At 53.9% G+C, this 12,762-nt stretch overlaps 1 protein-coding gene across 5 annotated transcripts; it reads right to left on the reverse strand.

Moving 5' to 3' along the window:
- Positions 1–997: 997 nt before the first annotated feature.
- PRPH (peripherin) lies at positions 998–6,812 on the reverse strand. Of its 5 annotated transcripts, none has more exons than XM_017894840.1 (11): positions 6,671–6,812; positions 6,133–6,219; positions 3,932–5,950; positions 3,460–3,520; positions 3,173–3,268; positions 2,646–2,813; positions 2,428–2,553; positions 2,124–2,344; positions 1,975–2,024; positions 1,663–1,742; positions 998–1,412 (listed from the first exon to the last, which is right to left on the reverse strand). In XM_017894840.1, the coding sequence occupies exons 3-11, from the start codon at positions 4,474–4,476 to the stop codon at positions 1,347–1,349; spliced, it is 1,413 nt and encodes a 470-aa protein (XP_017750329.1). In that variant the 5' UTR covers positions 4,477–5,950; positions 6,133–6,219; positions 6,671–6,812; the 3' UTR covers positions 998–1,346. The 5 variants fall into 5 exon arrangements, with proteins under 5 accessions (XP_017750329.1, XP_017750326.1, XP_017750327.1 ...); XM_017894837.1 differs by having other exon boundaries at positions 6,642–6,812; XM_017894838.1 differs by having other exon boundaries at positions 6,125–6,219; positions 6,642–6,812.
- Between the last annotated feature and the right edge of the window lie 5,950 nt (positions 6,813–12,762).

Raw genomic sequence — 12,762 nt, forward strand, 5'->3', positions numbered from 1 at the left:
GGGAGACTGAGGCAGGAGAATTGCTTGAACCCGGGAGGTGGAGGTTGCAGTGAGTGGAGACTGCGCCACTGCACTCCAGCCTGGGCAAAAAGAGCAAAACTCCATCTCAATAAATAAATAATTTTTATATATTAATTTTTTTTTGAGACAGAGTCTCACTCTGTTGCCTAGGCTGGAGTGCAGTGGTACGGTCTCAGCTCATTGCAACCTCTGCCTCCTGGGTTCAATTCATTCTTCTGCCTCAGCCTCCCAAGTAGCTGGGACTACAGGCGTGTGCCACTACGGCTGGCTATTTTTTTTTTTTTTTTGAGTTCTGTCACCCAGGCTGGAGTGGTGCAATCTCAGCTCACTGCAAGCTCGGCCTCCTGGGTTCACTCCATTCTCCTGCCTCAGCCTCCTGAGTAGCTGGGACTACAGGTGTCCACCACCACGCCTGGCTATTTTTTTGTTTTTTTGTTTTTTTTAGTAGAAACGGGGTTTTACCATGTTACCTAGGATGGTCTCGATCTCCTGACCTCGTGATCCACCTGCCTCGGCCTCGCAAAGTGCTAGGATTACAGGTGTGAGCCACTTTGCCTGGCCTATTAAAATTTTTTAAATAGCAAAAGAAGTAGACTTCACAGAATTGGGAGTCAGGTGAAGAAAAGGAGGGTGCATAAGTTAAGCTGAATTCTAACTTGGGAACTAGGTGTCTTAGTGGCGCCTTCTTCTGGGGCAGGGAATCCAGAGGAAGAGCATGATTGCAGAGGGAGGTGAGGAGCTCTGTTTGGGACAGATTGAGTTTGAGTGGCCTGTGAGGCACCCAGCAGGTGGCTGGGCATTCTAGGCTGCAGGTGAGGAACAAAAGCTGAGAAGGAATGGACAGAGATAGAAAACCTAGAAGGGTATATTGATGCCAAGAGAGTGACAGCCAGCAAAGAAATGACTCGAGGAAAAGGGAGAACACCGCTGAGGCTCCGCCCCTCAGGCACCCCACACACACTTCCACAGACACAAATGCACTGGAGAGTTTTCTCTTGACAGCATTTTATTTGGTTCAAACGTGAAACTCAGACCCTGGCTCACCCACTTCTCATCGTGGCTGGAGTAGATTTGTCCTGGGGGTGGGGGGATCATTGGCTTCTTATCGGGACATGAAAAGGGGAGCACATAGGTCACATCAAGTGTCAGGGCAGGGAGAGGCTCAGCGACTGCTGGCCGGGTAGGGCTTGGCCATAAGCCAGGAAAGGGATGCCTGGTACCACCTTTTAGACACATGCAGTGGAAGAGGAGACAATTCAGGAGTTGTGTTAGGGTTTGGGCTTAGAGCAGGCCTAGGGCAGAGTCAAGGCTCTGGACCAAGGGGTTCAGTAACTGTGGGCAGAAGACTTGTCCAGCTCACTGCGCTGCTCCTTCTGGGACTCTGTCACCACCTGCTGGGGACAGGGCACATGATGGGCACAAGCCATTCAGCGCCACCCTCCATCCTACTCCTTTGGATCATAGAGCCCCACTCCTTGGGGTAACCAGCAGAGACTCCTGTTTATCTATCCATGTTCTCTGTCTCCTCCTCTGTCTCTCCCCAATAATTACCCACCCTAAGTAAGATTAGCGATAGCCAGGCTGGGACTCAGAAACAATATGGGAAATGGTGGGGTCCTGGGATTAGGGGACCTGCCTCACCTCCCCATTCCGGGTCTCAATGGTCTTGATTAGAACAGTCTTCCGGCTGTGGCTGTCCTGGGGAGGCTCCACCTCAGGCACTGGAGAAAGTAGGATGAAGGATTCAAGGGGTAAGGCTTGGGAATATCTCCTCTTAGGCTCCCACTGCTATCCCTGAGGGCAGGGGAGGGGCGGGGTGTGAGGAGTAGGGGTGGGTATAGGCCAAGACCCAGAAGTTCCATGGGGAGAACAGATCCCTGAGGTGAGTCAGAGCAGGAGCCCGAGGAGCGCAGAAGTGGACAAGGAGAGGTACAGGCTGCAAGGCAGACTCACCAGTCGTCTTTATACTTAAGGAGGCAAAAGAATGGACGGGCACGGAGATCCTGGAGGCGAAGCAAGCTGTTAGAGCCCCTGCCCAGGCCCCGCCCCTCCCCGCCCAGTCCCGACCCCTCCCTGCCTCGCCCCAGCAGCCCCACCCTCACCGGCTCTCCTCGCCCTCCAGCAGCTTGCGGTAGGTGGCGATCTCGATGTCCAGGGCCATCTTGACGTTGAGGAGCTCCTGGTACTCCCGCAGGTGCCGCGCCATCTCCTCCTTTAGCTGTCGCAGCTCCTCCTCGAGCCGCGCGGCGCCCGCCTGGTAGCCCCCAGCCTCCAGGGCGAACTGCTCCTCCAGCTCTCTCAACTGCCTAAGCAGCGCCTCGTTCTGGGGTAGAGGAGTGGAAGGGGCCAGTTGCGGAACATTTCATCGTCCGCTCCCCGGGCCCGGGCGCGCAGCTTCGTACTCACCGTGCCGCGCAGCCCGTCCACCTCGCATGTCAGACTCTGGATCTGGCGTCGGGACTCGTTCATCTCCTGCTTGGCCTGGCGCAGGGCCTCGTGGTTCCGGTTGGCAGCGTCGGACAGGTCCGCGTACTGCGAAGTGGGGGTAACCCAGGCTTGAGTCGGCTGGGACGCGCTACACCACCCTAGCGCCCCCGCCTCGCAGGCCCTCCCGGCTCTCGCACCTTGGACTTGTACCACTCCTCCGCCTCCTGCAGATTCTTCGCGGCAATGCTCTCGTACTGCGCGCGGATGTCCCTCAGCGCTGCCGTCAGCTCCGGCTTCACCGTGGCTTCCACCTCCACCTGCTGCACCTGCTGGCTCTCCACACTCACCTGCAGGTCTCGCAGCTCCTACGGCCGGGAGCAGGCAGAGGATGGACAGTGGCGCAGATCCCGCGCGGGCCACGCAGTTCGTGCACAGAAAAGAAGAAACGCTTGAACGAACAGAAGGGGGCGCCAGGGAGGGCGGGGCGTACAGCCCTGCGCCCCCGCGGGAGCGAGACCAGAGGCCAGGTTTCGGAGGTACAGCCCCGCTGCCCGCCGCCAGGTGGCGCAAGGGTGGTAGTCTAACCACCTGTAGACTGGGGTGGAGGGGCTGCGTCTAGCCAGCATCGTCCTGATCCCCAGGGCTATGCCTCCGCTCCGCCCGCCAGCTCCAGCAAGACCACCCCACAACCTCAGAAGCCGCCCCTGATACTGGGCCCACTTACCTCCTCGTGCAGCTTCTTGAGGAACTCAATCTCATCCATCAGAGACTCAATCTTGCGCTCTAGTTCCAGGCGGGACAGAGTGGCGTCGTCCACGTCCTTCGAGGGGTGGCAGTGGAGGTTCAAGAGAAGTTAGGGGCTGCGCAGGCCGAGGAAGGACCAGATCTCCCTGTCTGCCTCGGGAGGCGTCTGGTTGCCCCCTTCTCCCCGCGCCCACCGATGCCACCTCTGGATACTGAGGTCGGGGGTTGGGGTGGGGAGGCTGAACTCGGAGAGGGGCTCGGACTCACCTTGCGGAAGAGCACCAGGTTGTGCTCCGCGTCCTCCCGCTTGCGGGTTTCCTCCTCCAACCTGACGGGAAGAGCGTGCAGAGGCTGAACTGCGGGATCGCCGCCCAGCTGGCACCCCAGACCGCGCGCCCCCCGGGATCTGGTTAGAGGCTGTTGCTGCTGCCCAGGACTCTAAATGGAGGACTGAGGCTGTCTGATAGACTTGCCCCGCTTTCTGTCTAACGGACTGGGAGCTGAAAAGGGGGTTCCCTCATTACTCAGGAGAGGCACAGATACCCACTTCTCCCACCTCCCCTGACACTCAGAGCAAAGTGGGAGGCGGGGGGGACTTGGAGTCCGTAGGCAAGGATGCTGCCTGCACACACCTGGGTTGGTAAGGGGAGCCACACCCTTGGGCTGCTGATGGAGAGGGGAAGCGAGGGGAGGGAAGAGCAGCCGCCTCGACGGCCGCGGTCCCGCCCTGCCCCCTGACCTCTGCTTGAGCGCCGCCAGGTCCTCCGCCAGCCCGTCGCGCTCCACCTGCACCCGGTCACGCTCGCGGCCCAACAGCTCCAGCTCTCGCCGCAGCTCGCGCAACTCCTGCTGGCACAGCTGGTCGGCGCGCGCCGGCTCCTGGCCCCGGGCTTGGCTCAGCTCCCCTCGCAGGGCCGCGTTCTGCTGCTCCAGAAAGCGCACCTTTTCGATGAAGTTGGCGAAGCGGTCGTTGAGCTCCTGCAGCTCCTGCTTTTCGTTGCTGCGCGTGGCCAGGAACTCCTGGTTTAGGGCCTCGGCCATGGAGAAGTCGAGGCGCTCTGAGGGCAGGCGCAGGAGGGCGCCCGCTCCCGCCCGGGGGCTACGGAAGCTGCCCAGGCGCACCGAGGAGCTCGGGGACGCGGAGCCCAGCAGGCGGCTGCTGGAGAAGCGGGAGCTAGACGAGTAGGAGAAGGCCCCGGGGGATAGTGAGGGCGGTGGCCCGAAGGTGCGGCGGTATGAGGTGGAGCTGAAGCCGGCCCGAAGGCCCGACGGGTGGTGGCTCATTGCGGCCGAGGATGGGCAGTCACCGTTGGCAGAGCTAGGCCGGGGGCTGGGAAGGAGCCGCAGACCGCTGCGAGGCGGCTTTATAGCCTTGCGGTCTCAGGGGGGGCACGGGCAGCTCCTCCTACTGGCCTGATGGCCCGCTGGAGGGGGGTTGTGTGGGGAGGGGGATGCCCCACCCCTGCGGAACAGCAGGAGCGCCTTCCCCTCCCTTCCCTGGTTGCAGGCCTCTGCCCACTTGATTGCCCCCTATTGCGGCTGGAGTGGGGGTCACTACCTCCCAACAAGCACCCAAAGCTAGAACCTAGGGTAGGAAGGCCTGACTTAAACTAGGGTCCCTGAAAATTGGGAGGTAGAAGGACCTGAAGTTAAAGGGCAGGCTTCTGGCACAGGAGTAGGGAGGAGGCCAGCTGGAGGGAGAGTTGACCTGGCTTAGGCCCCATAGCTGGTGCCTTGACTTGCCCCCTGAGGGCCAGGCTCTACTTTCACCTGCTGTCAGCTACCCCTCCTTCACCACACTTAGAGAGGAATAGGAGACAGGGGCGCAGAGGCAGATCGGGCTGGGGAAGAGCTACTCTCCCTAATCCCCAGGGCCCTGTGAAGGGCTGGTGCCTGGCGCCAGCTCTGCTGCTAATGGGCTGACCAGCCCTGCTTCCCCTCCCCCTCCCCTGAACACTGCCCAGCAGAGGTTGTCTGCTGATGTTTCAGCCTTAAAGACACAGCCCCCAAACCTAGACCTACCCCACAAGAAGCCCCAATGAGGTGGGTACATCATAGGGGGCTGAGGGTGGCTGGACTCAGCTCTGGATCCCACTCAGGAGGGTCTGCCCCATGCTATGGGCTGGGCTGAGTGGGCCTTTTGTATTCTGTCTGGGTTTACTGGATTCTCCCTTCCCCCAGCCCCACACCAATTGCTGCTCAGTCATGGGCTTTACGGGAACCAGAGTGATTCCTGAGGTAGGAAGGGGAGGGGGCTGAGGGGCAACAGCTGCTGCCAAGGCTGAGAGATGGATGGACTGGCAGGAGCTGGTTTCCAGTATTGATGAGTTGCAGGTACCAGGGATGGGTGAGGCTGGATGGGGAAGAGATGGGGAAAGAGAAGGTGCCCATCCCCAGCAGTCTGAAAGAGAGAAGGCCCCAAAACAGGTCCACAAACCTGCGCACGCAAACGGATGCATACACACAGCCTTGTATATGTGCACACACATTACATACACACAAATACACAATCACACAACCCACCACACCTCCCCTACCCCAGAGTTAGCGGGAAGGCTGATATCTGGCCTTTGTATGTCAAACAGCTTCCAGAATGCAAGCACAACCTGCCCAGGAGTGGACAGAGGCAGCTCGGATCATCTGCAGGAGCTGGGTTGCTGAGGTCTGCTGGGTTTGCCAGGAACCATAGGGCTGGGGATACTGCTGCTGCCGGGGACTCCAGCACTCTCCTGTGAGACAGGTCTGCCTCAGATGGGACCTGAGGACAAGAGAGTGCACCTGGGGAAGCAGATTTGAGGCTCTTGCCTGGATATCTGGCTGGGGGTGAGGAGGGCGGCTCCCTGGCTGGCCAGCTTCTCAGTATTGCAGGGCAGCGTCCCCCTCCCCCCTCTGTGTGTCCTCTGAGATGGGCCAGGGCCAACGCCCTGCTCACATCCCTACCGCCTTCGTCTCCTCTCCAGGCCCCTCCTTCCTTCCGGGCCATTAGTCTCTCCCTGCACAGCTGCCAGTTCCTTCCCCTTGATGGGTCTGGTTTGGTTGCCAGGGGAGTGGGAAGCGGGAGGAAGGGAGAGATGGGACAGGACGGATAAATGGCAGCTTGGCCTCCCCCAATTCCTGGGAATGGGGAGGGGTAGGGTCCCACCTGGGATAGGGCCAGAAGGCTTGGTGGGTGTGAGGAGGGGGCTAGGGAAGCCTTGGTACTTCCTGCCGCAGTTCTGGGTACTGAGCCCCAGCTGCCATTGGCCTGGAGCCCCATCCATCCCAGATTTGTCCCCACCCTCCAGGAGCAGGGAGCCAGCGCTGTACCCGGAGAGGTGGGCAAGGCCTGGGGAGGACCAGCTCAGGCCCTGTCTACAGGGCGCTTGTGAGGAACCCAAGCCTACTGAAAGTAGAGGCTGCTGGGGCTGCGGCTGGGTCTGGGGCGTTCCAGATGGAGGTCCCATCCTCACCCTGCTTAAGCGCTCTGCTGACCACCTACATGCCTCGGAGGAGAAGGGACAGAGGGCTGCCACAGCAGGGCTCTGGAGCTGTGGATCAGGCCTGGGTGGGGAACTGCAAGACAGAAGAGGCTCCTCCCCTCAAGCAGAACGAGCAGGCCAGAGACACTAGGCAGAGCAAAGGTAGGCAAAGAGTCTGGGTTAAGAGCGGGGCTCTGGCATCCAGCCGCCACACTTCCCATCTGATCCATAACTCTGTGTTGTAGAATTTAGGCTCATCGCTATGTCCCTTCATGTCCCTCAAGAAAAGGGAGATAACTGTAGCTTCTACCTCATAGTGTTGTTGGGAGGACTAAAGGAATAAATAAATACATGTGAAGTGCTTAGGACACACATCTTAAATCCTGAAAATGGAAACTGATTTTATTATTACTATTATTATTATTAACCTCCAGAGTGATAACGTCAGCCCCAAGAGCAGTGAGGGTCTGGCCTTCTTCTGGACTGTGCCCCTGGTGGCTGAGAGCAGTGTAGGACACAAGGCAGAAGAAGCCAAGTCCTCCCTGGCCTCACCTCACCCTCCCCTGGTGGACGGGGGGGAAATTGGGCAAAGCACAGGGTTCAATCATGCTGCACCACCTTAATTAGCTGGTATGTTTGGGTTTTCTGAGTGACTAACCTCTGTTCACCCATTTTTTTTTTTTTTTTTTCCGAGATGGGGAGTCTTGCTCTGTCCTCCCAGCTGGATGCAGTGTGCGATCTCAGCGCACTCGCAAGCTCCGCTCCCAGGTTCATGCGCCATTCTCCTGCCTCAGCTCCCGAGTAGCTGGGACTACAGGCGCCCACCAACGACGGCCAGCTAATTTTTTTGTATTTTTAGTAAGGCGGGTTTTCAACCGTGTAAATAGCCAGGATGGGTCCTCGATCTCTGAACCTTGTGATCCGCCCATCATGGCCCTCCCCAAAGTGCTGGGATTACAGGCGTGAGCCACCACGGGGCACGCCCGTTTCTTTTCTTTAATTCAGCAATGGGGAATGATAATAACAACTACTTACTCATGGTGTTGGAGCTAAGCAAGTTTACCCTCTGTAAAGTACTTAAGTGCTTGGCACCTAGTACCTGCTATAGAACGTAATTTGCCAGTAATTCCTCATTGCCCCTCCTCCTCCTGCCCTCCCCCTTGGCTGCTCTGATGAGGCTGGAAGAGAAACAACGCGATTGCATGTGTTCAGCGGGTTTGGTAGGGAAGGTGAGTGAACGAAGTTTAGTTACTGGCAGAGTTCTATTTTTTATTTTATTATTATGTATTATATTATTATTATTATTATTTATTATTATTTTGAAGAGAGAGTCTTGCTCTGTCCGCCAGGCTGGAGTGGCAGGGCTTGATCTTGGCCCACTGCCAACTTCCGCCTCCTGGGTTCAAGCGATTCTCGCTGCCTCAGTCTCCGAGTAGTTGAGGATTACAAGGTGCCCGCCACTCATGCCCTGGCTAATTTTTTGTACTTTAGTAGAGACGGAGTTCACTATGTAGGTCAGCTGGTCTCGAACTCCTGACCTCAAATGTCCGCCTGCCTCGGGCCCGCCAAAGTGCTGGGATTACAGGTGTGAGCCACCATGCCCGGCCAAGAGTGCTATTAAATGTCAGGCCACGGACTCAGCTGGATTAGGAGGGCATGTAGGCAAGAGAGGGTGGGAGATTGGGAGAGTAAAGAGATCCATGGCTGGCCAAAGAATAGTCATAGAACAAAGGCATGCTGGCGGAGTGCAGTGGTTCATGCCTGTAATCCCAGCACTTTGGGAGGCCAAGGCAGGCAGATCACCTGAGGTCAGGAGTTCGAGATCAGCCTGGTCAACATGGCGAAACCCTGCCTCTACTAAAAATACAAAAAATTAGCTGGACATGGTAGCACACACCCATAACCCCAGCTACTTGGGAGGCTGAGGTAGGAGAATCTATGGAACCTGGGAGGCAGAGGTTGCAGTGAGCCGAGATCATGCCACTTCACTCTAGCCTGGGCGACAGAGTCACTCTGTCTCAAAAAAAAAAAAAAAAAAAGACATGCTAAGCTCCTCCCAGCCTTACCCTCTGCTTCAGCACATCCCTAATACTTGCATCTGTCAGCTGGGGTTTCCTTGCCTCTCCAGGTCTAGGATTGACACAAACCTCCACGCCAGGCCAGGCGAGGTGGCTCACACCTGTAATCCCAGCACTTTGGGGGCCAAGGTGGGCAGATTGCTTGATCCTAGAAGTTCAAGACCAGTCGTGGGCGACATGGAGAAACCCCATCTCTACATAACACACAAAAATTAGCCAGGCATGGTGCCATGCACCTGTAGTCCCAGCTACTTGAAAGGCTGAGGTGGGAGGATTACCTGAGCCCAGGAGGTCAAGTATGCTGTAAACTGTGACCGAACCACTGTACTCCAGCTCCAGTGACTGAGACCCTGTCTCAAAATAAATAAATAAATAACCAAAATAAAATTTAAAAACCTAAACCTCCACTCCACATCCTGGGTGAAGTCCAGGGTCCTCTCCAGGATTCCTTTGTCTTCCCAGCTTTATTTTGTGTTTTATTTATTTATTTTATTATTATTATTACTATTATTTTTTGAGACGGAGTCTCACTTGGTCACCAGGCTGGAGTACAGTGCACGATCTCGCCTCACTGCAACCTGCGCCTCCTGGGTTCAAGCGATTCTCCTGCCTCAGCCTCCCAAGTAGCTGGGACTACATCCTGGGCGCGCCACCATGCCCAACTAATTTTTGTATTTTTAGTAGAGACTGGGTTTCACCATGTTGGCCAGGATGGTCTCGATCTCCCTGGCCTCGTGATCTGCCCATCTTGGCCTCCCAAAGTGCTGGGATTACAGGTGTGAACCACAGCACCCGGCCTATTTTATTTTTATTTTTTGAGAAGGGTCTCACTCTGTCAGCCAGGTTGGAATGCACTAGCACAATCTCAGCTCACTACAACTTCCACCCCCCAGGCTCAAACGATCCTCCTGCCTCAGTACGAGAGTAGCTGGGATTACAGGAGCGCACCACCACGCCTGGCGAATTTTTGTTGTATTTTTGGTAGAGATGGGGTTTCACCATGTTGCCCAGGCTGATCTCAAACTAGTGAGCTCAGGTAATCCACCTACCTCAGCCTCCCAAAGTGCTGGGATTACAAGCATGACCCACCATACCTGGCCCCCGAGCTTTATTTTTAAGTCCCTAGCTCCAAGTCCTTGTTGCCCCTGAATTGCCTGACTATATAGTTGCTCTTGCGATGCTCCAGATGTGGAACTCAGCACTGTTCCTTGGTTCCTGTGGTCCTATTTCCCCAGCACTGAAGTAAGAACTGAGGCTCAGAGGGACCAAGCTGCATGTCTGAGCTTGTACCGTGAGCTAGTGGTGGTTTCCTCTCTGGAAGGGCGCATCCTGGTTGATCAGGCCCTGAGTGACCCTGTTGGTGTTCTGTGCTCTGTGCCCGCAGGACCCAAGGTGAGCCTCAGCCAGAAGAGATCCAGCACCACACTTTTGAAGGTAGACTCTCCCAGCCCAGTTTGGCTGCAGGGTCCCCACTGACAGAGTGGCTTTACCAGAGTGGAACTCTTTCCCATTGTCTCCACTTGGGGCTCCACTGCTCCCAGTTAGGGAGCACCGTGGGCACCTCTGCCAGCGCATCCCTTCTCTCACTGTATCACATAGTAATGGCCACCCTTTGCTAGGTCTAACACATTTATTTAATCACTCCTAATCCTCACATTAACCCTATGACATAGGTACTGTTACTATTCCCACTTCATAGTTGAAGAAACTGAGGCACAGTGAGATTAAGCAACTTTCCTAAGGTCACACAGCTAGTAAATAGTAATCTGTTTATATGTCTGACTCTGACTTTCTGCTCCCTGACAATATGATCTTTGAGGGCAGCGATCAGATCTTACTCATTTTTTTGTCCGTGGTGTCTGGGGTGGGACCTAGGTCAATCAAATGTGTGTGAGTCACCGGAAAAATCTCTTGGTTGGAGGCCCCTAAAATAAAGCAAGGTATGTTGCTGCCACCTCCTGGTCAGAAGTCAGAATGACGTGCTGACGTGTTCAGTCTGCATCTATGTTGAATTCAAGACTCAAGACTCGTGGAACACTGGAATTTGGGGAATACTTCAAAATTTATTGTGACTTCTTTTTTGTTTGTTTGTTTACAGATGATATTTATCCAAGGAGGTGTAAAATAGAGTCAGAGAAGCACTGGTATTAGGAGTTTGGAGACCTCATTCCATTCTTTCCCTGAGTTCTAGGAGCCTCTTCTATTCCTCCAGAAGCCAAAAGACAGGGCAGGAAGACAAAATCTTTCCTCAACTCCTCACCATTCTCTACGATGTCCACAATCTCCAGTTCCACCCTCACTGTAAAATCACGTCTCCATCCACCTGCCTGAGCTTTCAGTCAGCCACTCCTCAGCTGGAGAATGGGAAATAATGGGCTGTGCCAGCGAGCCACACTCCAAGGGCAGAGTGCTCAGTGAACCTGCTCAAAGTGTGGCCTGTGCAGCTGCCTGAGGGTTGCCTGGGCCGTGAAAAGGCAGAATCCTGGGTCCCACCCAGATCTTCTGAATCTTTAGAAGGGCATTGACAAATGCCTTAGTGATTTTTAAGTATTCCTGGATTAAAGTATTTTTCTTTAAATTGTCTACCTTTTACTCTGTTTTATTTTGAAAAAAATCAAACCCAGGATAAAGTTGAAAGAATGCTGCTATGAACACCAATATATCCTTGCCAGTTGTCAATGTTTTGCCACAATTCCTCCGGAAGTGTTAGACATCATTATATTTAATCTCTGAATACTTTAGCATGTGACTCCTAAGAACAAGGACATTTTCCTACATAACCACAGTAGGATTAGACCACTAAAGACATTTAACATTGATTTGCCTTTATCTGTGTAAAAAAATTGTGACTAACAAAAAAGACATTTAATACTGATATAACTATTACCTAATACACAGCCCATACTCAAATTCCCTCAATTGCCCCAATAACATTCTTTATATCTATTTCCAAGCAATCTAGGATTTGAAAATCATGAATTGTATTCAGTCATCACCTGAGCAGAAGGGTAAGGCTGGGATGAGGTTGGCATGTTTGAGGAATTGCAGAAAGGTCAATGAGGCTGGCACAAGGCAGATGAGGGAGGAGAGTGGGAAAGGTGAGGTTAGAGGCATGGCAAGGAGTCAAATATCATGAAGCTTTTAAAATCAGAGTAAAGAGTTTATTTTAAATGCAATGAAAAGCCATTGGAGGGTTTGAAACAGGGAATAACTTAATCTGATTTATGATTTTTGTTTTGTTTTGTTTTTGAGACGGAGTTTCGCTGTGTCACCAGGTTGGAGTGCAGTGGTGCGATCTTGGCTCACTGCAACCTCTACCTCCCAGGTTCAAGTGATTCTCCTGCCTCAGCCTCCCGAGTAGCTGGGACTACAGGTGCCTGCCACCACGCCTGGCTAATTTTTTGTATTTTTAGTAGAGATGGGGTTTCACCATGTTGGCCAGAATGGTCTCAATCTCCTGACCTCGTGATCTGTCCACCTCTGCCTCCCAAAGTGCTAGAATGACAGGCATGAGCCACCTTGCCCCACCCCGATTTAGGATTTTAAAAGGTCAATCTGAAGACAATTTCAGAGTTGGGACATTCTATAAGACTTTTTAAGAGTCCTAGACTCTTTAAAAACTTAATGTCAAAGCCAGGCACGGTGTCTCACACCTATAATCCCAGCACTTTAGGAGGCCTAGGTGGGTGGATCACCTGAGGTCGGGAGTTGGAGACCAGCCTGGTCAACATGGGGAAACCCTGTCTCTACTAAAAATACAAGAAAAAAAAAGTTAATGTCAAAATAATAATAATAAAAAGTTTATATCATTTTTTTGTTGGTGTTTTTTTGAGCTTTCATAACAAATTACCACAAACTTGGTGGCTTAGAACAACAAAAATGTATTCTCTCACAGTTCTGAAGTCCAGAAGTCCAAAATCAAGGTGTTATTTTTTCTATTTATTTATTTAAAATAGGTACTGGGTCTCACTGTGTTGCCCAGGCTGGTCTCAAACTCCTGGCTCAAACAGTCCTCCTGCCTCAGCCTCCCAAAG

This window comes from Rhinopithecus bieti, unplaced genomic scaffold, assembly GCF_001698545.2.
Source record: "Rhinopithecus bieti isolate Rb0 unplaced genomic scaffold, ASM169854v2 scaffold_24390, whole genome shotgun sequence".
NCBI classification, from domain to species: Eukaryota; Metazoa; Chordata; class Mammalia; order Primates; family Cercopithecidae; genus Rhinopithecus; species Rhinopithecus bieti.

What these genes read in the sequence shown, in the direction of transcription:
- PRPH (XM_017894836.1), bottom strand. Translation starts at nt 4,476, where the DNA reads ATGAGCCACCACCCGTCGGGCCTTCGGGCCGGCTTCAGCTCCACCTCA. An exon ending in CTGGCGGCGCTCAAGCAGAG is followed by an intron (nt 3,521 to 3,931) that starts GTCAGGGGGCAG and finishes TCTTCCCGTCAG; the next exon opens with GTTGGAGGAGGAAACCCGCA. An exon ending in AGGAGTGGTACAAGTCCAAG is followed by an intron (nt 2,554 to 2,645) that starts GTGCGAGAGCCG and finishes CCCACTTCGCAG; the next exon opens with TACGCGGACCTGTCCGACGC.